Genomic DNA, 26,357 nt, shown 5'->3' with positions numbered 1-26,357 from the left:
TCAGAACTTTTTCCTTGAAAATTATTTCGCTTCTCATGTAAGAAACTTCATCAGTTCTGAAGAAATGTCTTGAATGGAAGATAAATGGAAATACTTATAAACACACAGTGATATACAGTCTGGCTCTCTCTTGCACACTGATTTTTGGAAACATTGCATCCAGGGGCTGGATAGAACGCAGCGAATAAAGTGTATTCAGATGAGATAATGTCTTCATAGAGCAACCTGATAAGCTAAGAGGTCTATTCTGCACTTATGTAGGTCTCTGCACTTAGGTCTCTACATTGAGTAGACATTTTTGTATTACCCTGATTGTTAGATTGTTAGATCCATCTCATAGATTTTAGTCTTTCAGGAAAATGCATCAAAATAAATGTCACTAACCTTCTATAGTTCCATGTACATCAGTGACTCCATAGAGTCACTGATGTAGTTTTGTCATTTGAAGTCAGTATACAGTATAAGGTAAGGTAGATCAGTAACTATTCCTACATTTTGATCAGTAAACATGAATTTTTAAGGTAAATAAAAATTGAAAAGGTAATCTGATAAAAACAATTTTCTAGCTCTTACCCAAATCATGGCTGACTCTTCCTTTTTAGCAGCATTTGTATAATTCTTCTTTCTGCTTTTTGTATTTCTAACCTGCAAAACTATGAGCAGGCTGGACTTGGGGCAGTGAAAAAACATTAAAGAAGCTATTGTTGTTGTTTTAAATGTATTATAGCTGCCTACTCCAGAAAACTCTGCTCAGTTTACAGAATCCAACTTTTGGTATTTCATTAAAAGCCCTGCTTAATTGGACATCTGCCTAGCTGTCAATGACAAGTGATCTGTTGTGTTTTCCTTAATAGTTGAATCTGGAAACACCCACCAAAATGACTGCCAACTGCATGGTAGAATGTGTAGTGAACTGTCTGGTTACCGAATGGTCTCCATGGTCGGAATGTTCACAGACTTGTGGTCTTGCAGGTAATTGTGCCATTTGAATTACTATTTGCATTACTTTAAGTTTTGCCCTAGCAGTTTGCAAATATATTGGGTTGGAACCAGGGGTGGGTTCTACTTACCTTTACTACCGGTTTGCAATCGGGATGTGCACGCATGCACGTGCTCTTCTGCACATGCGCAGAAGCATTTTGATGATGTCGGGGTTGGTGAGCGGAGCCTCTGTCCGGTTTTACTACCAGTTCTATAGAATCGGTCCGAACGAGGGGCAACCCACTGCTGGTTGGAACCCTCTGAATTTCCAGAATGTAGTCATGTGGGTCTATAATCTAGAAGTTGTCCACCTCTTTTGTCTCAATAGATGACAGCACCAGCCAACTTTGCTTGGGCTTAGAAGCTAGATGAGGTCAGGTCTCTGTATTATTTGGATGAAAAATGGGTGAGAAATAGTAGGAAGCCAAACAAAAATATTCTAAAAGAGGTCTATGAAGATCTTTATCATCCAGGACATCATCCAGGTGCTTTTCAAAAGGCAACTGTGTTTGTTTTGTTCTTTGTTTTTTCCTTGAAAAAAATAAACTGAAGAAGCTTGTTGGATGAGAAGCTAAACATTTTCAAGGAAAAAACAAAGGAAGTCAATTTGCCTTTTAAAAATCACCTTTGGGACATGCTAAAAGAAGTCAGTGTCAAATAACTTACCAATAAGAGAACCATATAGATATGTCCATGCAGTCTCCAACAGTTAAATAATACTTGAAAGAGTTATTACAATATGTTTTCAGTAGGACTGCCAGACTGGGCTGCAAAAATCCATACAAACACTGGATGACAGTGAAGAAATGCCAGACAACCGCTAACTCTCTGCTTTTGTTTTGTGACCATTCAGATTTGTGCAGCCCAGATCTGGTAATCCTTCTCTTGCTAACATTTTTGAAGGGAGCCTGGTTGGGTAAAGTTAAAATAGAGAGAGACATATGGTACAATGTGTCAGTGTACATTATCCTGCTTGTAAACACCGCACAATACAATTCATCTTACAGAATGACGTATTATGACTATGGTCATATAGTATATACAGTAGTCATGGTTTGTTTAAGCATAACTTAAGCAATATCCTCCGTTTACATAGCTTACTACAAGATAAATCATAGTTTGAAAACCACGACAACTGGATTCATTAGCATGCTAAACCAAATGGAAGTTAGCGTTTTGGTTTAGCATACCATATAAACCCAGTCAGTAATTAGGACAATGGTTTATTAATTATTGTTAATTAATTTAAGTCTAGCTATGATTAATACTGCAAATATATGAGGTGTGCATTCACAGTAATAAAACGATACACGTTTTTCAACACATTTTCAAAAATCTAATAATGAGTTAAATAATCAGTGTCAGTTGTTGAAGCTGAAATGTTGGTGATGTGAACACTGGGATAAAAATTAGAGTATTTTTTAACTTCAAAAAAACTTAAAATTTATGCTAACTTCTAGGGAGCTGTAAGAGATGTTAAAATATTTGTGGAAAACATTTTCTGTTTCTTGGCAATTTAGGATGTGGCCTCTGATTTGACTAATACAGTATGAGTTGTGGTCTTGTGAATATATTGCCATTGCAGTGTAAAGTTATGCTTATTCGATGAGACTTAGTTGCATGTACAGTATATTGCAAATATACTATTTTCACTACCTGACACTTTTGGAAGCAAACTTTCCTTTTGTAAGACAATAAGCCCTATTGAGCCACTGAAGAGAAAATACTGATTAAAAAGTTCAGAAATTTTTGTTCTGTCCCCACTACACATTAGTCTGTGCAGCTCGACATGCAGCTAAACCCACCTATCCTCCAATAAAACAGACTGTGTGTGTAGATCTGGATGCTTTATTGAAAGAACAGGATATGGTGAAACTGGGGAAAATAAGAATATATACAATGAGAACCAAATACAAGATAGGCAGTATCAAGTTACTGCTGAACATAACAATTAATAAATACAAGTAATCTAAATCTCACCAGCGATGTTCTGTGTGTGGGATGTGGATTTGTCCTTGAACGAACATGTGCCACAGATCAAGATGGATTCTTCTTTGTGCTTCTGCTTCCTCTAAATGCTAAAGAAAAATGGAGTCTGGCTTCCCAGCGTGCACTTGTTTTGAGAGTGCGGGCTGATGAATAAAGGGGTTGGGTCAGCTTCAAAACAATATAATTGGTATTTATCCCTCTGGACACTAGATGGGGCTAGAGAGCAACAATAGTATATAAAGATTATATGTTGGGGCATGACAATTTTCATATTGGTGTTGTTCCAAACCTGAAATTCTAGGCAGATGAAAATAAGTATTATTTAATTCAGTGGGACTTTCTTCTGAGTAGACGTGTTAAGGAGTGATCAATTTTCTTTTGCTAATTCTAAAATTAAACTGTTTTTCTGGAAATGTAACCATAAGAGGAAGAAGCTTTGTCTGTCCCAAATCTGTAATTATTAAATAAATAAATACAAAGAAAGTAAAAGCCAGGATTTCTGAATAATTTTCTGTAAAACCGATGAAGTATTCAGGGATATGTTATTAATGAATTAACTCGTGAAACGGCTCTGTTCTTCTCAGAGATTAAAATTAGGAGGTTTTCCCTTTTTGTCTGTTCTACAGAAAGCACCTCTAGAATCTGCTTATTAGCCTCATTTGCATTTTCAAGGCACAGTGGAGTAGAGATAATTTTAATCTTCTTTTAACCTTCTGACACACTGTCAGCATGCTACTATTCAACTGCAATCATGGCCTTCCCACATCTTATCAACTTGTACCAACTTGGTTCAATTTTACTGGCAAGTGATGCAACTTTCAACATATTGCACCTCTAACAATACTGGTCTTGACAGCCAAAAGTTTTACCCAACACTGGATAAGGAGTAGATTTCATCTATTCCATCATTAAATGGAATAATGTGTCATTGACTCACAGTGAATATCTGAATGTAGGACTTTTAGTTATAGTGCAAGTCTTTTATCTAAAACCAGACATAATAGAAGATTATTTTTGCACTCAAAAACAAATAAAATTATTTTTAAAACACAATTGCACTATGATTTCTGCTCTCACTTCAGTACAGAACCTGCTACATTCCATTGCCACAGTTTATTTATTTATTTGTTTGTTTATTTGCTATGTTGTGGTAATACATCCAGAACTATTTTTTGTGACAGCTTCACTCAATGGTAAAGTTGGTTGAATAGTCTGTTTTGCTCTTTTGTCTTTAATCCAGGTCTATACAATTGCTGTAAAATAAAATATTAGCTAGCAACTGTAGTGTTAAGCGCCGACACTTTTTATTGGGTTTGTTTGAGCTCTTTGTAGTCACTAATATTGCTGGATGGAGATAGATTTATATGAAAATCCAATTTAATGTCTCCCAAAGTCAGTACTAATAGAATTTGGAAGAAGTAATTCAGTATGTTGAATTTTCTACTTGATCTTATGTACCCATAATGTAACATTTATGAACTGTACACCTTCTAGTGCATTATAAAATAGGAGGGTGTATTACTGTTAAAACAATATGGAATCGATATGAATGATCATTTTATCTCATATTCAACAGTATAAATACACCTTACTAAAATCTTGTTTGCTAAAATCTTGATACACCTTAAGATGAGCCAAGAGAAAGATCTTATGCACTAGGTTTCCCAAAGAAAATTCTCGCTTATCAATGAAAGCATCAGAATGCATATAAATGTTTCCAGTGTTATCCAGTGTAGCAAATCATAAAATCTTTTAAGCAGGATAACAAATTTATGGTATAAATTTTTATAACTTTTACTTGTCGTCTATCTGCTTATTTTCTAAGTGATTGTTAATTTCAGAATAAATGTGTAAAGGCTACCACAGGAGAAAGAGAGAGAAAACCACTTAAGTGGCTAAAAGAAAGTTAATGGGGATGGGAAACCAGACATCTCTCAGAAATTGGAGTCAGGAAGGTTTCATTCCCTAGAGTAGAAGTCTTCAACCTTGACAACTTTAAGACTTGTAGACTTCAACTCTCAGATTCCTCAGCCAGCTGGCTGCCGGATGGGGAATTCTGGAAGTTGAAGTCCACAAGTTGTAAAATTGCCAAGGTTGGAGACCCCTTCCCTAGAGAACTGGAAGGAAGACCCAGAATTCTCCCTCTGGTCATTCAAGATGAAGATGCTCCTGGAGTCTAAAGGAATCAGGTTTATGGTAGACCAGGAATCTCCAAATGTAGCAATTTTAAGACTTGTGTACTTCAACTCCCCAAATTCCTCAGCCAGCAGATAATTGGCTAAGGAATTCTGGGAGTGGAAGTCCACAAGTCTTAAAGTTGCCAAATTTAGCAGCTTTAGTTTGGAGTTTGGAGACCCCTGGTCTAGACAAAGAAAGACCTATAGAAGCAGGGCAGAGACAAAGAGCCTGGGACATTACAACAGAGCAGCTGAGTCATCTACTTGCCACTGAGCAATTGTTAATGTGTATTTAGAGGATTTAGATCAAGCAGGAAACATTTGGAAAACCTTCTCAAACTTATATGAGAAAAGAGGCAGAATCTTGAAACAAGTATGAGGAGGCAGGAATATAAATCTGCATCTGATATTTAAAGTCACCTTGAGAAATTAAACATGCCTATACAGAAAGAAACATTGGCAGCTTTCATTTTAAATTCATTGCCTAGAAATTACTAAGTTGGGGTACATACAATAGAAATGAAAGTGGAAACAAATGTTTTTGTGGTAAATTATTGGTAAGAGAATAACCCGCCTATCCCTGAAGAGCCACTTTTTTAAAGCCAAAAGAAGGAAAAAAAGAAATACTTCATTTGCAATGGTTCATGTCGTTGATAATTCATTTTGTTTAGAAAAGGGAGATAAGGCAAACCTATTAGACCACATATTTCTTTACATATTTTTTTATTCATTGTCCACCTCCTAAACCTTTTTTTTCTTTCCATTTTATAAGTATTGGGTTGTGATCTGCCCATTGATTTACTCCTATCTCTATTTTTTCTACCCTAGTCCTAATATTCGCAGTCATCCAAGCCATATCGATTCTAGACCAGGATTGGTGTGGATGAGAGTAGAACGTATATTGATTCTCATCTTCGTGTGTTTCCCTCCAAACATCTCTCAAGTTTATTTCCGCAGACATATTAAAGAATTATTTTGGAAGTATTTCTTTCTTTTTTTTATTTTTTTTACCACTTTTGTAATCTTCTTTGGCGTCTACTATCGCGTTATAATCTCCAATTAGGCAGAATCTTCATATTCCAACTAGAATCTTCATATTCTAGTTCTACTATTTTTTTATGTATTCCTTTAAAAAATTCCTGTTGATTTTGGTTAGGGGCATATATACAACTAGTAATGATTTTTTCTTTTCTACTTCTAGTTCGACCATCACCGTTCTACTTTCCTCATCTGCATATATTAATTTTGATTCTATCCTTTCTTTTACATAAACTCCTCTTTTTTTTTTTTTTTTGTATCAGAGATGTATATAATTTTCCTAACTTTAGGTTTTCTAATATTTTTTGGTAACCTTTTTTGATGTGTACTTCCTGAAGGCATATCACATCTACTTCTAATTTTTGTAGTTTTGTAAATGTTGGAGTTCTTTTCTTCGGTGCATTTAATCCATTTATATTTACCGAGAGAAGTTTGATTTCCTCTTTCATTGCCTAGTGTAGTTGTTTTTTGGTGTATCTTGTTTCCATCCGTGTTTTTGCTTTCGTGCCTTCTCTTTCCTCTCTTTCTTTTTCTTGACTTTTTCTTACTTCTTTCTCTTACTCCACTTCTATTTGCTCTTCCTCCTGGCTTCTACTTTCTGTTTCTTCTTTACTTTCCTGTTCCTCTTCCTGGGTAAAGTGCAAGTTATAGAATTCTCTTGCTTTCTCTATGTGTCTACTTTGTATTTTTTGTCTTGCCAAGTGATTAAGATCCCGTCCGGTGTTAGCCATCTAAACATTATTTTATATCTGATCAATTGGGATGTTAAAAACTGGTACTGTTGACGTTGGTTTCTGATTCTTCGGGGTATTTGTTCTAAAATTGTGATTTCTTTATCCTTATATGTCAATGTTTCTTCTCTTGACTTTCTGTATACTTCATCTCTAATTGTTCATTTTGAGAATCTAATGTGCACTTCTCTCGCCAATCGATGCCTTCTTATGTAATTTGTATGTACTCGATATATTTCGTCCAATTGTCCTTTTATTTCTGATTTGTATTATTTCTGACACTATCTCCGCCATTTTTTCTTCCAAATCTTCATCTTTTTCTTCTATTATATTTTGAAAACGCAAAAAGTATGAAGCTTTCTCCATCTCAAGCATCACTATTGAGTCGGACAATTCCTTATTTAGTTGAAAAGCTTTTTGTCCATTGCCTCTACTGTTGTCTCTACTTGGTCTATTTTTGTTTCTGCTTTTCTAATTCTTTGCTTGTTTTCTGTTATTGATCGTTGGATATCCCCAATTTTATCATTCATATTCTTAATGTCCTCCTTAACTTCTCCTATTTCATTTTTAATTTCTGCATGAAACGTTCTCATTTCTTCGTAGTTTTCTGCCATTTTTTCTTGTGTTTTTAAGAATGTTTCTTGAATCATTTGAAACATATTCTGCAGAGCATTTAGTGTCATTTCCGGCTTTTCTTTTTCTTTTCCTATCATGTTATCTATTGTTTTTTGCTGTAGTGGTGATGCCAATGTTGCTGTGGTGTTTATAGTTGGTTTTTTTCCTGTTTTCGTTATGGTGGTTATAGATGACATTTTTAATGCTCGTGTGAAGCTTTCCCACACTAACATATAAATATTAATCATTGATTTTCCTCCCCCTGTACACACACCTTTTTACTTATGTAAATATAGCACTTCAACACTTTAACAATATCATAGTATAATTAATTATTGTTTTGCAGATTCTCAATTCTTACTTTACAATATTTTCAATCAATCTGATTACAGTTCATTTACTTTTCTTTTATATTCCGTAATTATAAAGTTAATGATATCTTTTCTTAATTCCTTATCCTCTTTCACATTCCACCTTTTCAAATTTTATAAATTCACAGTGCAATATACAATTAGAACTATAATATAATTCCAATTTCCCCCTTTACTTTACTGATTATGTATATTTTTATTAAATATAAGAATGAAAATATTTGTTTATTCTTTCCTTATTGTTATTTGACGCTCCTTCCCTTCTCCAATCTTGCCTGTAGTTGTAGTTATTTTCAGTCCTTTTTCCAAATCTTAGTCTCTCTCTTTAAGTCCACTACAGTCACCAATCATTTTTTAAATCCCACAAGTTTTTCAAAAGTTCTTTATTTTCTTCTTTACCTTTTCAAATTATTTAAATTCTACAGTTTATCGCCCTCTCCAGTTTTCTCTGCCTCCATCTCCGTCTCGGGATCTTAACTCTGTTAGTCCTCCGATTTTGCTTACTCACTCCCTCGGTTCCTTCTTCTTCGCGCTGTTCTCCTTTTCCTCCTGTTGCGTTTCTCCTTTAATTCGCCACTGTTTATTAGTCCGTCCTTTTTGTGCCCACCTCAGTCCATGCTTCTCCATGCTACACGCCTCCTCCTTCTGGGGCTTTTTCAATCTGCCACTCGAAACTGCTATTTTCACTCTTTGCTTCACTCTAGATGGCCGTCATCGCTCCTATCTGCCTTAAAGATCCGCTCCAGTCCGGCTTCAGGCCTGGGTACAGCACGGAAACGGCATTGGTCGCGTTGGTAGATGATCTCTGGAGGGCTCGGGATAGGGGTTGTTTCTCTATCCTGGTCCTGTTAGATCTCTTAGTGGCTTTTGATATCATCGACCATGGTATCATGTTGCACTGGTTGGAGGGGTTGGGGGGGCACCGTTTTGTGGTGGTTCTCCTCCTACCTCTCTGACCGGTCACAATCTGTGTTGGCAGGGGGGCAGCGGTCGACCCTGAGGTGCCTTGTTTGTGGGGTGCCGCAAGGGTCGGTCCTCTCGCCCCTTCTGTTCAACATTTATGTAAAGCCGCTGGGTGAGATCATCCGTGGCTTTGGGGTGGAGTTCCATCAGTATGCTGATGACACTCAGCTGTACATCTCCACCCCAGGCCACCCCAACGATGCCCTTGAAGTGATGTTCTGGTGCCTGGAGGCCGTGCGGGCCTGGATGGGGAGAAACAGGCTCCGACTCAACCCTTCCAAGACTGAGTAGCTGTGACTTCCGGTGTCCCGATATAGCCAGCTGGTGCCATCGCTGGTTATTGGGGGTGAATCATTGGCCCCCACAGAAAGGGCTCGCAACTTGGGCATCCTCCTACACGGCTGTCTTTAGAAGAGCATATGATGGCCGTGGCCAGAGGGGCTTTTTATCAGGTCCGCCTGATATGCCAGTTGCGTCCCTTTCTAGATCGGGACTCCCTACGCACGGTCACTCAGGCACTCGTCACTTCCCGCCTGGACTACTGCAATGCTCTCTACATGGGGCTCCCCTTGGGGTGCACCCGGAGGCTCCAGTTGGTCCAGAATGCGGCTGCGCAGATTATGGGAGCGACAGGGCGCTCCCATGTAACACCTCTCCTGCCCGAGCTGTACTGGCTTCCTGTGGTCTTCCAGGTGCGCTTCAAGGTGTTGGTGATCACCTTTAAAGCACTCCATGGCTTAGGGCCGGGGTATCTACAAGACCGCCTTCTGCCGCCAATAGCCTCCCACCGGCCAGTTCGCTTGCACAGAGAGGGCCTCATCAGGGTGCCGTCGGCCAGACAATGTCGGTTGGCGACCCCCAGGGGGACAGCCTTCTCTGTGGCGGCACCTGCCCTCTGGAACGACCTACCCCCAGAGATATGCACGATACCAGACCTCCGGACTTTTCGTTGGGCCCTGAAAACACATCTATTTCATCTAGCCGGGCTGGCTTGATCCCATCCTTGCGGTTTTAAATTTGTAATTGGTTTTAACTGGGTTGTTTTAAATTGATGGCCAAAATTATTTAATGTCTTTTAAACTGCTTTTAAATTTTATATGTTGTATTTTACCATGGCTGTTCACCGCTCTGAGTCCTGTTGGAGAAGGGCGGTATACAAATCAATCAATCAATCAATCAATCAATCAAATAAATAAATAAATAAATAAATAAATAAATAAAGGCAGACTTCCTCTCCACCAGCTTTAAAGAGGTTCATCTTTTGTCCCCCCTGACGATAGAGCGTTGCCTGGGGGCTTCAGGACTTCCTCTTTTATTTCCTAATCCCTGCAGGTTCGAGAGTGCTCTAAAAGAGCTTCTAACCGAGAATTTTTTGGGTTCCAGAAATGGCGCCCCGTTTCCTCACCCTCTTCACGATGATGTCGCCGCTGGAAGTCCCTCACCGCCGGAAGGGGTTTTCATGGCAAAGATACTGGAGTGGGTTGCCATTTCCTTCTCCAGTGGATCACGTTTTGTCTCTGATATGACCTGTCCCTCTTGGGTGGCCCTGCATGGCATAGCTCATAGCTTCATTGAGCTACACAAGCCCCTTCACCACAACAAGGCAATAATCCATGAAGGAGTATGAATTTATAACTATAGCCAAAGGAGATGAACAAATTGTGAATATTCTTCCTCATGAGTTTATTCTTGATAGGAGATCCTTTTCCAAGGAGATACCTGAGATAAATATTAGGGTGGACAGGAGGAGAGATTTATGTCTGTTGATCATCAATGAAAGAGGCACACTCTTGAAACTAGCGCAAGCAATTTTATTCTTGTTTTCCTTCGGTTCAATGAGTAATTCATGTTTGAAATTTCTTTCAAAGCAAAATCCTAAAATTTAGAACCCATTCTCCTCAGGGCTATACAAACCTACAATATCATTAAAACACTGTGGAGGATTTTTTTTTTTTTAATATAGAATCATGCAGCTGCCTCAATTATTTGATTTGAAGAGAGATGTACACCCCCTATCTCAACACATTATAAATCACCACTCTTTTATCCTTAAACTTATTTAGTAACAAGGTGGCCACATGGCGCGTGTGAGTCATTTGTTATTGATTTATCATCTATCATTTTAGGCCAGCTGGCTTTCCACCCAAGGGAGGATATTTCAGGGCAATTCCACCTATGGGACTCTTTCATGGCAGTGTTACTGTCAGCACTAAGCAGGATTTTTTTTTCCTTTGAAAAATGGTTGCAGAGGTTCTCAATCACCTGAAGAAACTGGGAGAATTTGTTTCTTTTTTTTTTTTCCCTCCAAAATTGAACAATAATTTTTACAGGCCATTGGTGCTCAGCTTTGTCTCAAATAATCACAGGTTTTCAAACAGAGATTCAGCCATAGATGATTTCTGATGGTATCACCAAGAAACTGAGATTCCCAATTGTTCTGTTTATGCAAGAGTACCCAGGACAGAACTGGCATTTGTCACTATTACTATGTTTTGATGGTTGATAATAATTCTTTGTGTGAAACATTCTGCAGCCCACAGAAATGCAGCTGGCCTTCCCTTCATACTGGCCTTTTTCAAGGTCCCTACTTTAGTTGAGTTGATGACCTTCTTCCATGGCTGAATGTGACTTTCCATCTGGGAAATAATTGTTAAGAGGCAAATACTGTGGCAGCTGTCGTTAGAAAACCGTACTATTCTTTCAGAAGTGAGCATTTGCAGTGACATTTTCCCAAGTTCCCTTTTGCCAAAAAGGAATATGCAAATCACATGGTGGATAATAGCAAATGACTTTATTAGTTTCAAGTTGTTTTTCAGGATTTTGCATTAATGACTAGAAGTTAAAAGGCTATTCTGACTATAAAGTGCCGGGGTCGCTTATCAATGACCAAGGGAAATTCAGAGGTTCTTGAAAAAATTGTAAACCTTAGTAGAAGTAAAATAATTAGGTTGGCTGCAATCCCATGCACAATAGCTTGCATAAATTCCTCTGAGGCCTAGTAAGTTTAAACAACCATGTTATCCTAGGATTGTAGCTGTTATTAGGAATAAATCATGTCCTATAGAACACAGCCTTTGTTTTATGCTGAAACAGCCCTTTCAGTGAGGGTTTTTTACGCCCAATGGAATTTACTGACTGTTGTAAAGGAAAGGTGCAAAGATTCTAATAAAAGCAGGAAAGGCATTGAAATACAGTACTGTAGGCATTTTAATGTACACTGCTATAATACATTATAGTATAAATCCTAATTATTATTACAAATTATTATCTATGTTAATCTTTGTTTTTTGTATTGATCACAAATATGTTTCATTCACCAAATCTTGTCGGCTCATCTTTGCTAATTAGGAGCATCTGAAAGAAATGCTTCATTGTTTCCTTAATTAAACTCAATTTTAAGTGCCATCTTTTTAAGCCAAGGCTTAATAGCATTTATGACAAATCAGTAGATAGCACTACTTTCATATTTCTCCACGGCAAGTTAATCAATAAGAATAAGGTAGAACATAATGAATAATTATCCAAAGAGAAATCCTTATTATTAAGCTAATTTCCTTTTTCCATAATTAACCTTTGGAGAAATAATGATTTGAAAAGTATATAAATAAAGATATTGCATGATTTTGTATAGGAGGTTGGGAAGTACCCATGCTGATGGTTTTGGTAATTAAGCATTTATTTATTTTTTCCCCTCAAGATTCCTGTATGTTTGTTTGTTTGCTTGTTTGTTTATTTCCATCTGTGCATAATCTGTCCCAGTCCTGAGAACTCTGAACAGCAACAAAAATATAAACTAAAAATAAAAGCATAACACCAAAAATAGATTCCCTTACTCAAATTATTTAGGGCAATGTATCTTAACCTTGACAATGTTAAGATGAGGGGATTTCAACGCCCAGACTTTCCTAGCCAGCATGCAGGAGCCACTAAGTTAGGAGACAAATACTGTTGGCTAACTTGCTGGTTAGCAAGACAAGCACTGCTCATCCCTCTGGAGAAGCAAGTTCTTCAAAGTAGTGATTGCCACAAAGCAGGGCTCTGTTACCCCAAGCTCACCATGAGGACTAGTGACCCTCAATAGACATTATCCGGATGCCTGGAAGCATATTCAGTTTGAGTATTGTGTTACATGATATATCCTGGTGTTTAATTCACAGACTTAGAAGAAAAAAAACTCAAATACGAATGTACTGTTGCATATTCCAAAATATTGTAATTATGATAGTGCTGTTTTCTAACAACAATGGTCATCTGTTTCAATTGCTTTTCTTCTTCTAACCATCTGAAACGTGAAGATTGTTTGACCAAATTATAGTTATCGGAGCTGAAAAATTACAAGCTAGGTAATGGCTATTACTGTCCAAACCCACTTTTAGCATTTCCATTAAGAACCTATTAATTTTCAGCAAAATATCCTGAACTCAGTAAATAGGAGCAGAAATTAGGTTACTATTTTTGGAATAACACTATTAAGCACCATTTGTTAAAGTATCAGCAGACTCAATTAAAAGGAATCATCGCCATCATCTACTGCCCTGACATAGGACAGCCTATAGGAAGAAATATTTCATCTAATACTATTCCAATTACATAGAAGCCAGCTTGTTACTGAAAGTGGAAAAGCTTCCTGACTGATAGCGTGATACTTAAGATAGCGTTCAATAGGAAAGCTTTCTTTCTTTATCAAGTTGAGCAAATAACAGTGGCTCTTATTAGCTGAAGCAGTATGGAGATCATATATGTATATATGTATACACATACATACATACACACACATACATATACATACCTATTGTACATACCAGACACATTCGGTACAATCATCACAGATTGAAAATTAATGAGTGTACTAGGTACTTATTTATTTATTTATCTATTTATTTCATTTATTAAATTTTATACCATCCATCTCCCCTACAAGGTGACTCTGGGAGGCTTACAAGTTATAAATTGATGCTATAGAACTGACGCTGTAGAGCCAGGAATGATTGCCGGATCTGGAATATCTCTCATGCAAAGGCATCTCTGTTATTGCAACAAATCCTTGAGCACTGAGTTGTCGTTCTTCTGTGCATGTTGTGTATATCTGTGCCTTCACATCAGTAGGCACAGTCTGTAGTCCCTACAGTTTTCTTGGTAAGATTCTCAGAAGTAGTTTGCCATTGTACTACATCTTTGGCCCTTGAGTTGTAGCTGTAAGGGTCGTGGTAGGTTACACTGAGATGTTACTAGAATGATGGACTGGTTTTTAAATATTACTGGGTTTTTTGGGGGGTGGGTGGGTGTTAGGTTTAAAGGACTCAAGGCACTCACTTTGGAATATATACATTTTTTTAAAAAAATAATAATGATGGACTTTTTGCAATTGACAGATGCAAATTTTTTCAATGTGTTAATTTTTCTAAGTCCTGTCTGTGATTTTTTTTGGTATGGCACCCTTTGTGTCAATAACCACTGGAATCACCACAGCTGTTTATTCCATAATGTTTCAATTTGGCTTTTCAGATCTTGATACTTTGTGATCTTCTCCAATTCTTTGTCTTCTATTCTACTGTCCCCTGGTATTTCCTCATCCGTTATCCACATTTTCTTTTCTGTAACTGAAATTATATCTGATGTGTTACGAACCAAAACTTTTATCAGTCTATATTCAGAAATCCCACAATATTTTTGACTGCTCATTTTTTATTACGTTTTCATCTCTATGTTCCCACCAATTTTTCATTATTGGCACATGATAATTTTTATAAATGTTCCAGTGAATCATTTTGGTGACTGTGTTATGTCATTGTTTATTATCAGTTTGTGCAATTTTGCACAAGCTGAATATATGATCTATTGTTTCTTTTTTCTGCTTCTTTGCACAATCTGCACTTTGAATCATTGGATGATTTTTTCAATTCTGGCCTTGATTGCATTAGTCCAAATAGCTCTTGTACAGCCAAATTCAAGTCTTCAGTTATTTTAGCCTTATCAGTTTTCATTTAAACTAATTAGAGAGATAGGACTGGGCGTACACCATAACCTCTTTTCCCAATGACTTATCAGTATTTTAAATGTGCCCAGAAAGATTCAGAAAATATTAAAATACAAGGTATTTAATAATAATCTCTCCTCTTTTAGGTCAGATGCTCCGTACCCGATCTATAATTATGGAAGCCCAAGGAGAAGGAAGACCTTGCCCAGCTGATCTTACTCAATTCCGCAATTGTGTTGCAAAACCCTGCTATAGCTGGGTTCTTGGAGAATGGTCCCCGTGCAGAGTTGAGGTACTTGAAGTTTGTAAAACATCTCCTTGACCCAATAGGTAGAAAATGAACTTGATTGCAACCCACTTTTATGAGGCAGTTTTATCCTTGCCTTGAAAGTTAAGAGGGAGACGTTAATTTAATATTATTGAAAATTCTAACAAAGTAGGGAAAAGTCATCATAAATACAACCAAGGCAAGTGACTAAAAACTAATTTAATATCAAAGGTCAAAGAGCTGTACAATTGTAATAGCATTCCAGTGAGTGTCATAGATGGGTTTTGCATCAGCATGCCTAGATCAAAGCATGATTTAATTTCAGAGAACCCTGCTACCAAGGAAATTGACTTTTGTACTAAGAATACCACGTAGCCTCTTTCAACACTTCGAAAGGCCTTGAAACAGTACGGTTTAAAGCTTCAGTAGCCTGAAGTGCTGACTTCGACTTTTTTTCCCTTGAAATGATTACTTTTTTTTCTAATAGTCTGAAAATGTAAACGTTGATGTGAATTGTGAAGCATCAAACAGCTGTACTTTTGCTTTCTCAGCATGGATCACATGTATGTCCTCCCTTTTTCCATACTGCATTGGGCATGCCATCTATTTGCCTTATGCATCATTCTACTCTTCCCTCTTTTATCTTTTAGATTATTCTTCATTCAAAACATTTTGATCCGGTATCTAGCATTGGTTTTAAAGTGATTTAGATTTCCACACTCAATTATTTTAGAGTACGGAGAAGATGAGATCTACTGAGCATTAATCACGGCAGACTAATTGGGTCATACCCAGGAAGAGGTGCAAAAGTGAGGAAGATGTAACATGTTATAAAGGGACATGTTGTTTTGAGAAACAAACCCAAAACACCTTTTCTTCTGTATTTGTAGAGCAATAATGCTCTACCAATATACCCAGTGAGGCTTTAGTTGTTCTGAATCCATATTATCTTCAAAAGTTTATTATTATATGTAGTTGAAGAGCATGGATCTGCAAACATGGCAACTTTAAGACTTGTGGACTTCTGACTGAGGGATTCTGGAAGTTGAAGTCCATAAGTCTTAAAGTTGCCAAGTTTAGAGACCCCTGTTCAAGAGTAATAAGAACACATCTATCTTCTTCCTTGCCTCCACCAAAAGAAGAAAGTATTTGTTGGAGAATGGTCCTTTAACAACATTGCAGAATACTTATCAACTGCAAGGGACAGAACACAAAAAAATGGAAGTAGGAAAGAACACTTTTACCATTCTTGCACACTGCAAAAAGTATTGTCTGATTTGCAAACACTTTGCATTGTTTCTAGGATCAAGATGTATATACCGCATACAAAGTGTAGTTATTTATGCAGCAAGTTGTTATGATAACCTCTATTTTTTTCCCCTCTGTTAGGGTGGACAATGCGGAGATGGAATCCAGGTACGAAACCTACTGTGTGTGGTGCATGATGGCACTTCATCATCAACATTTAAGCAAGTTGAGAGCACCCTGTGTGAAGAGCTTCCCCCTAAAGAGATTTTGCTTCGACTTCCGTGTTCTGTCCCTTGTCCAGGTAAAAGGCCTGAAAAGGACTGTATTTCTTCATTTTGATGATAAATAGCTATGGCCAATTGCACATGATGTTCCAAGAAAATAGGTGGTTTGACATAGACCTGTAGTTTGTTCTATACATCCTAGCTTTTTGATGGATTACTGTCCAATTTTAAAGATGTCTAATCAGAACTCAATCATACAAAGGACTACTTACATTTATCTCCTGATACTAACTTTTAAGTCTGGCATGATGAACTTGTGGTCCAGGGGGCCCAAGTAGCCTTCTGATTTAAAAATGTCACCCCGTTTTGGCTCTGACTTTGCTGACCTTGGGCTCAGGATCCATCCATGATCAAAATAATCTGGTCACCATAAATTGCAATTCACATGGACTGCAGCCTTTCATGAGAGAACGGTCCCTTTGGGTTTTGCAGAATTAACCTCTTATCTTAAACTTATCTATAGCCTATATTATAAGATATCTCTCAACTCTACTGTTTTAATATAGGTAATATAAATCCAGAGAGAGGGTTAAAATAATTATGGCATTTTGAGAGTAGAAATAAGCAAAAAGCCCTTGCAGATGGACTATGGTCCAGAAGTCAACATTTCCCATCTCTTTTTTAACTCATGCAATGCACATTATACCAGAGAGCAATGTACTCTTCAGATTCAATGGTAAGAAAGTGCTTTGGACCATTTACAGTGCTGATGCAGTTACATCTTTGGCAACCCAACAACACATTCTGGAGAAAGACACATCTGGTTTAAGCATCTTTTTGCCTTAACTGAAGTTGTATGCTCCCCCCTATCCCTTTGTATGTGTGTATCTGAGAAACACCCAAGTAAGAAACTGTTATTGCAAGAAAAGTATAATGTAGTCTAGGGTTCAGCCTTATCCAGAGAAACAAAATCTCCAAAGCTATGTTAAAGTTTAATATTTTTGTCCTTATGCTGATTAGCACAAAACATGCAAAAGAGCTTTTTAAGAACTTGATTTTGAAAAGTATAGTTGATTATATGCTAATAATTAGGTCATGGGCATTCACATGGTGAAAATGTTTTAACATGCTTGATTTAACCATTCCTACAGCTCAATAGCAGGGATCACATGCAACCTCCACTTCTTTTTTAGAATTCCCCAATTGTGAAATTGTATTGCCAAAATTTGTCAGTAAGATACACTTTATTACTTTTTGCAAAAGCAAAAACATTGAAACATGTTTTAGTTTAACATAATTGTAAAGCAAGTTAAGGAAGGACTGAGAGGTTTTAACATAACTACTATTAAAAAAAGCAGTTCACTCCCACTCCACAAATCCGTATACTACATTCTCATATATGACCTCAGTGTATTCTTCAGCTGCCACAAAAAAAAAAAATTTAAAAAGGATAGCCCTCAACACCAAAAAGTCCCCATTGCTGCTTTAAAATTAAAGTCAGTGTTTTTGAAACACTTTCTAGAAGGGTGTTTTTAGGAAGGCCAGGGTCCAGATGTAGGAAGCTTCTGGCCCTTCGAATGATGCTGAATTACAACTCTCAGCATCCCTCACAATTGACAAGCCTGGCTGTTGCTAGGAGGCCTGTCCACATCCTATATCCTTGGATATCTCAAGCAGAGCAGGAATTGGATTGGGTCAAGTAGATGAGTAGGCAAGATGGGTGGCATATAAAAAGTAAACCACTTATCCACTTCTGGGGACATTTCCAACTGTAGTGAAGGGAAAATGACAAAGTGGGTGTGTCTATAGTGGGCACATGGTTGGGCCAACATTTTGCAGACGGATGATAGTCAGCAATTGTACTTTGTGCTTTTAACTTAATTCTAAATTTGTGTATGTGAGAGAGACACAGACTGGGATAGGGAGAGAAAGAGAGATTCCCACATTTGAAATGCAGGAAACCAATATTACCATTTTTTAACTATTTTCTCACCAACATTCTGGGACATGTTGCAAAAAAGGATCCCAGAACGTACAAGATTATTCCTTGGGTTGGATAATCTGTATAGGTTCCTTCTGAAGAGGGCATAGAGACATCCATTAGTAAAGTCCTTGTTCCCCTCCTTTCTTCATTTCTGGCTATAAGGTGACTGTCATTTATCCGAGTGGTCTGAGTGGAGCTCTTGTGAATTAACGTGCATTGATGGCAGGAGCTTTGAGAGCATGGGTCGTCAGTCTCGATCAAGAACATTTATAATTCAATCTTTTGAAAATCAAGACAGCTGCCCTGAACAAGAATTGGAGACCAGGCCTTGCTCAGGTAGGGAATACTGTAAACCACAGTTCTTATTACCTCACAGAAGAGTTTGCCTTTAAACTGTTTTCTAGTTGTCATTTCTGTAGTTTACTGTCATGTTTCCAAATGCTGTCTGTTCTTCCCATCAAAAGATGTTTATTAAGAAAATGTTTGAAAAGGCAAGTAGAGACTGGGAAACTGTTTACGGTCCTTAGAAAGGAGGCAAAAAATGGGATAGACTAGACAGACAATTGCAGAAAGTTAAATCACAGAATAGCAAACTCTAAAATCTTTGTATTTCTCCTGCTTGGATACATCTTCTTTAATAGTTTTCCTTTGAATTTACTTAACAATGTTTAGTGTTATTGAAAAGAAGAAAAAAAAAAAGATATATTTCAGGTATATATAAACTGTTGCCTTATTTGAATTATAGGAGGAAAATGCTATAATTATGTATGGAAAACAAGTCTTTGGCAAGATAATGAACGCACAGTGTGGTGCCAGCGTTCTGATAGGTTGAATGTTACAGGTAGGTATGCTCAGCAATGTCATTGTTATCATCAATATCACCATCACCTTCACCACTCTCTCTATTACCAATTTTATACTAGTTGCTTTTTTAAATAATACAAATACAAAGATAGAAAACTAATACAAACTAAAGAAAATATAAACAGTAAAGAAAAGAAACAGAAAAGTAAAAAGTGAAAAGAGATAGAAAAAGAATAAAGAAAAGAAAAAGAGAAGACAGAGATAGATAGATAGATGATAGATATTTAGATAGATAGATAGATAGATAGATAGATAGATAGATAGATAGATAGATAGATAGATAGATAGATATTTAGATAGAAATGTAAATAGGTAGGTAGGTAGGTAGGTAGGTAGGTAGGTAGGTAGATAGATAGATAGATAGATAGATAGATAGATAGATAGATAGATAGATAGGACTCCATTCCCCCTCTAGGCAAGTCTAAACAATTTCAATAATTTAACAACCTTCTACTTCAAATTTTTTTTACAAACCTCTCCTTTCCATATCTCATCTCTTATCAATAATCAAATGATTACACTCGTTCAATGTATATAAAAACCAATATTGCAACTTCAAAATATATAAAGCTCCCGGCCATTAAAATATTTTAATATTTATCACATGAGGAAGCTGAGAACAGGAACCACAGGTCTAAATTAGAATGCTCAGTACTAAAAAAATGAGGAAGATCTGAATACAGAGGTAAGTTTGTAAGAGGTATGTAAATGTAGTGCTGTCAGTGCCTTCTGAATAACAGGATGAAAAGCATTCTATGTGTAGGAGCTATGGTAAGTATAATCTTCTAGGCCTCCTTTGGCAATCCTAGCCTGAAATCCAAGGACCTTCCCAAAGTGCAAACTAGTGTAATTTTTTCTGGGGTTTGTTTTTTTTAAGAAAATCCCTGCCATCTAGAACTATCAGACCCAAGCCTAGAGAAGAGACAGCGAAATCCGGTTGAGTCCAATCCTATATTTGCTTATACCTAATGGACAGAACCTTGCCAAACTAAAGCTATAACCTTCTAACCTACCAGATCTATCCTGAGATATTCTAGGGTGTCATTTCCCTGAACTTCTTCATCCCCTGCCCCATCCAGTGGAGCAGTGGTGGGATTCAAACATTTTACTATCGGTTCTGTGGGTGTGGCTTGGTGGGCATGGCATGGCTTGGTGGGCGTGGCTTGGTGGGCATGGCAGGGGAAGGATACCGTAAAATCTCCATTTCCACCCCTCTCCAGGGGAAGGGAAGGATACTGAAAATCTCCATTCTCTCTCCACCCCACTAACCTTTCCAGCTCCATGTGCAGGGCAACAAAAGAAGACTCAGCCGATCAGCTGGGACTCAGGAGGCAGTGAATAGATGGGGGCGGGGCCAGTCAGAGGTGGTATTTGCCGGTTCTCTGAACTACTCAAAATTTCCATTACTGGTTCTCCAGAACCGGCTGAATACCACCTCTGCAATGGAGGACTGTGCGGTTTCTTAATCTAGGCTGTTCTCTGGGAAAACCCTGTATTGCGATAACTCTCCCCCTCTGCTCCTCCAGGAGCATGTTCCATCATATGAAGAGGAAAACATTACCTGGAATTATCCAGGTATGCCTCCATTTCAGTCTCAGTTTAAGACCTGGGCTGTAAAAATCTAGATGATCATTATAGAGTAGGAAAGAGATAAGAAAAACTGTAAATGCTGCCATCCAATCTTCCCTCTAATGTGTGACATGCTGTGTGCAAAAAAAAAATTGTTCTGTGCAGCTTTTCCCAAAAGATCTACAAATTTGTGCACCTCAATAGAAGAAAATTGCAAACACAGGGGAAAGCATCATGTTCAAATTCTTTAAGATTGGAAACTAGAAAGTATAATGACATACAATATACAAGCCTGCAGATTATAATATAAACTCATTAGTCCCTGATAATTGATACTTGCAATCGTTATTTTGTAAGCATTTAAAATTGTTTCTTTTTTTTCCCTTTTTTGAATTTGATACTGCAATGAAAGAAAAAAGAAAGGACATACAAAGGAATTAATTCAAAAAGCATGTAGTTAGCCCCTTCTCTTTCATTTATTTCCCATTCTTTCCCTCTTCTGAATTTATTTAAATTGCAATGATTAATTTTAATCATTTTTTTTTTATAGGATCAGCAATGAGCATGGACCTTTTGTGGACTAAACTCATTAATTTATTAAATCTTTTTTAAGAAGGAGGCTGGCCAAAGAGGTTTTTAGGAAGCCTTGTTTCAGTACAGAGGAGGGGGCAATAGTCAGGCAAGTCCTGGCTCAGGACCTGGTGACCATAAGGGGCTTGATGACCCTAACTGTGGTTGTGGGTAGTCAGGAGAGCTGACATATTTGACTCTGGATGAAATAATAGACAGAACTGGTACATAGTTTGGGGGGTGGGGATCAGGGGTGGGTTCTACTTACCTTTACTACTGGTTCACAACGGGACCATGTGCGTGCAGATCACGTCATGCCAGGTGGGCAGAGCCTCCTTCTGGTTTTCCTACCGGTTCTATAGAACCGGACCGAACCGGGAGCAACCCACCACTGGTGGGATGTTCTCCTGGACTTGCAACTTATATAGCCAAAGCAGCCTTTGTTCAAATTCGTCTTGTATTGTGCCCATTCCAGGTCTTCCTCATAGTCACACATGGCTTAGCCTCTTCCTGATTGGGTCACTACAATGTGGTCTACATGAAGACCATCAAGAAACTACAACTGGTCCAGAAAGCAACAGGGATTGGACTTCTGTATGTCCCATGGTTTGACCGTCTTATATTACTGTTGCATGAGCTGCAACTGGATCCCAGATGCTTTCATGGGTGCAATTCAAAATGCTAGTTATCATCTTTAAAGGCCAGCATGGCACATTGGCACAAGGCCAAGTTATTTGCAGGACTACCTCTTCCCCAGGTGTATCTACCTATTCAACTAGATCAGATAGGGTGAGTATGTTCCAGGTCCTTTTCCTGAAATTCTGTCATCTGATGAGACCTCAGAGGAGGTGTTCTTTCTCTGTAGCTGCCCTAGCGCTTTGGAACAGCCTCTCATCTGATATTTAAGGGTCCTCTACTCTTTTGGCCTTTCAAAAGCCAAAGAAGACTTTTTCTTTTCTCCCAAGTACTGTGCTAGGATATGATACAGTTGGGATCAATAGTGTGGTTACTCTGGTACCTCGTGGGAAAGGTTCTTATCTTGATTTTATTAGTTGTTGTGAGCTGGTTAGGATCACTCCATGAGATAGCAGCCATATAAGTTTTTTTTTTAAAATGAATAAATAACTTTTATATTCTTCAGCTCCTTATTGAGGCCCAAGGCCAATTATAGATCCAAACAAGTTTCAATCCATGTTAAAAAAAAATATTGAGAATTGATATTTTCTAGGAATTTCTGTGGGTTCAAAGCCAGCATCCTTTCAAGCATTTGCTTCAAAATGCAAATATTGAATATTGGTAGGTCGCTGCTAATTCATATAAATACTTGGCAGATGGCTTTATGTTTATGTAACACTTTCCTTTGTTCTAAATCAATCATTATCATAATTTTAGCCATTGTCTATCTACTGCAGGATGAAGGCTTCTTCTGCATATTTCCAACCAATATGGTCCTAAGCTTCCTTTTGCCAATTGGGCCCTTGCTGATGTCGTCGATCCATCTTGTTTTAGGTCTCTTTCATGGACGCTTTTTATCAAGTGGGATCCTTTCTAGGACTGCCTTGGTCCACCTGCCATCAGCTCTTCTTGCTATGTGACTAGCCCATTTCCATTTCAGTTCTTTTAATCTCTTGATGATATTGTATACTTTCGTTTGTTCTCTAATCCATGTTCAGGTCTTTCTATCGTGTCTTGTAATGCCAAGCATGTATCTTTCCATGGTTCTTCGCGCCACTCATAGCTTTTGTATCGATTGTGAGTTTAGTGCCCATGTTTCCCTGGAACATGTTAGAGCAGGTAGCACACACTGATTGAACACTTTTCTCTTCAGGCATAGGAAGAGAAAATTATGCTTAGCTTGCGGAATGCCTGCCAACCACATCTAACACGCTGTTCAATTTCCTTTATTGTATCACCTTCCATTGAGATCCATTGACTAAGGTATATGTAGTGGTCTACTACATCTAGTTCTTCTCCAGATATAATTTTTTTCTCTCTCTCTTTGATGAATTCATTAAACATAACCCGGCTTTTTTTCAGGTTTATTTTTAAGCCATTCCTGCTTTGTGGAGCTCTTGTATATGTCTTTGTAGCTCTTCTGGGTCTTGTGAGAAGAGGACAACATCATCTACAAATCTTAAGTGATTTAAATAGGTGCCATTGATTTTTATTCAACTTTTACGCAGTCTAGTTTGCAAAATACTTCTTCAAGGCAGAAGAAAAAGATAGGTGATATTGTATCTCCTTGCCGTATGCCTCATTCATTGTTGATTTCCACTTTAAATATTGTTCTAAAACAATACTGATCTTTTTTTATAATTGTGTTCTTTTATAATCATGTTTGTATGATTGTGTTCTAAAATCTAGAAAGGGTTTGTCCTGGTATCTGGAAAAACTCAAAACACATTCCCCTAACTTGAAATATTCCTCTTTCATTTGCCCAAGAGATTTTATCTCTCCTTTCTTTAAGAAAGATATTAGTTTTATTATTTTCTTCAGGGATTTTATTAATATCATTGTTTTCTTCAGGTATGTTTAAAATGCCAGACAGTGGTGGTGATATTTTTCTTTTGGTTTTGTTCATTTTAGATGCTCTGCTGTCTTGTTTTTATAGTGCCAATGTGATTTTCTTTCTAGTTACCTTATAAATTCAAATTAAATGAAGGAGAAATATAAATATTTTAAATAAACTTAAAGAGTTCAGCTGAAAACTGCAAGCAGGAATATATGCACATAATCATCAGGGCACCCAGAGCAATCAACCTGTGCAATGAAAATAGTGTGTGGCGCATGCAGAGAGCAAATACATGGCCAAAGGTTTCCTTCAAAGTAAATGACTCCAGCTGACTTTGCTTCATTGTGCTATTATGACTCTACATTACATAAATATATGTGTGCGTATTTCAATTAATACCGGCAACACAATTAAAGAAACTTGTGAATAGGAATGATTGTGAAGACCAGAATGAGAACTCACAGAGAGAAGCAGAAATATTTGATTCGCCATTTCATTGTGATTTCTACCACTGATCCTCTCAGGTGTAAGGCTCTAGGGAGCGGTGGATGGCAGGATTACTAATGAAGTCATATAAACATGATTCATACTGATCATTCACCAAAAGCACATGGAAATGCTGGTAGACTCATTTGTTCACATGCTTCTATGATTTGTTGCCTTCAAATTTATGCCACACAAACAGGTGCTACACTATGTGCAGTTCCCTTTGATAGATATTTTTGAATTTGATGTTTTAAAGACTGATATTCTTCTGATTATTAATAAGAACCAGGAACTCTATTGAGCTTTAGTGAATATTTATCTCCAAAAGTAGAGCTTTGTTTATTAAAAAATGTAGCTTTGACAAAGCACATTTTTTTCCCTAGGAGATACTCCTCTCTGTCTTAGAGAAATAAAAAAAATGCATTTGTATACTAAGAACCACACAGTAACTGCATTGCTCATTAGAGAGGGCAATAAAATAATCTGAAAGAGCAAAGGAGGAGTGTTCAAATATCTAGTCTGTAAGTGAATAGAGCCTGGCACAGCTGAAGAGAAGAGAATTTATTTATGGAATTTTAATGAGAGACTGTTGTATATTTGGGGGACTCTGTTTGCAATTTTTCAGCAAGAGAATTGTGTGGGGGGAAATCACATCATTTAGTTTATTTCTCCATTATAGTGTTATAAATGTAATACCTTGTTTCCTTGAAAATAAGACATCCCCTGATAATAAGCCCAATTGGGCTTTTGAGCCCATGCGCTAAAATAAGCCCCCCCCCCGAAAATAAGTCCTCCCTGAAAATAAGCCCTCCCAAAAATATTTAAATGCATGCACAGCCAGTCCCATTTCCTTTGGTTAGGGTTAGGGAAACAGAGCTGGAAATTAGGTAAGACGGCAAGAGGAGTCCCATCTTGCTCAACGGGCCCCAAAATTTTATTTATTTATTTATTTATTTTTCATATTTGTATACCGCCCTACTCCCGAAGGACTCAGGGCGGTGAACAGCCATAATAAATACAAATACATATAGAAGTTAAAAACTATTAAGAAACAGATTAAGTAATTTAGGCTCAAAGATTAAAAACATCCAAATTTATCTAAAGAGGTTTAAAACCCAATTTAAAAGCCAGTTTAAAGGCCAATTAAAAAGGGAGAGTTAGGCCAGACCAGCTTGCTGGAATAGAAATGTTTTCAGGGCACGGCGGAATATGCGTAAGTCTTGGATGTTTCGTAACTCCGGGGGAAGCCCGTTCCAGATGGTAGGTGCCCCCACAGAAAAGGCTCTCTCCCTGGGGGCCGTCAGTCGACATTGTTTGGCCGACGGCACCCTGAGGAGTCCCTCTCTATGGGAGCGAACTGGTCGGTGAGAGGCTATTGGTGGCAGGAGGCGGTCTCGTAAGTACCCTGGTCCTGAGCCATGGAGCGCTCTAAAGATAGTAACCAAAACCTTGAAGCGCACCCGGAAGACCACTGGGAGCCAGTGCAGCTCGTGCAGGAGGGGGGTTACATGAGAGCGCCACATTGCTCCCATTACCACCCGCGCGGCCGCATTCTGGACCAGTTGGAGCCTTCGGGTGCTTCTCAAGGGGAGCCCCATGTAGAGAGCATTACAATAATCCAGGCGTGAGGTGACAAGGGCGTGAGTGACCGTGCGTAACGAGTCCCGATCCAGAAAGGGATGCAACTGGCAAATCAGGCGAACCTGATAAAAGTCCTCCTGGCTACGGCCGTCATATGCTCTTCAAAAGACAGCCGTGAGTCCAGGAGGATGCCCAAGTTGCGAACCCCA

The 26,357-nt window shown here is 37.9% G+C and overlaps 1 protein-coding gene across 1 annotated transcript in view; it reads left to right on the top strand.

Annotated features, from left to right (window-relative positions):
* The window catches only part of THSD7B (thrombospondin type 1 domain containing 7B), a 469,405-nt gene that overhangs the window by 425,888 nt on the left and 17,160 nt on the right, over positions 1–26,357 (top strand). The window contains exons 19-23 of the mRNA XM_070957022.1: positions 855–972; positions 14,989–15,134; positions 16,500–16,659; positions 18,729–18,902; positions 19,312–19,407. Coding sequence (XP_070813123.1) covers positions 855–972; positions 14,989–15,134; positions 16,500–16,659; positions 18,729–18,902; positions 19,312–19,407 — 694 coding nt within the window. The remainder of the gene's footprint in view (positions 1–854; positions 973–14,988; positions 15,135–16,499; positions 16,660–18,728; positions 18,903–19,311; positions 19,408–26,357) is intronic.

This window comes from Pituophis catenifer, unplaced genomic scaffold (assembly GCF_029215685.1).
Source record: "Pituophis catenifer annectens isolate HBS135680 unplaced genomic scaffold, rPitCat1.0.hap2 SCAF_1, whole genome shotgun sequence".
Lineage (NCBI taxonomy): Eukaryota > Metazoa > Chordata > Lepidosauria > Squamata > Colubridae > Pituophis > Pituophis catenifer.
The sequence above is the reverse complement of the archived record's forward strand: the minus strand, read 5'-3'. Positions and strand labels throughout refer to the sequence as shown.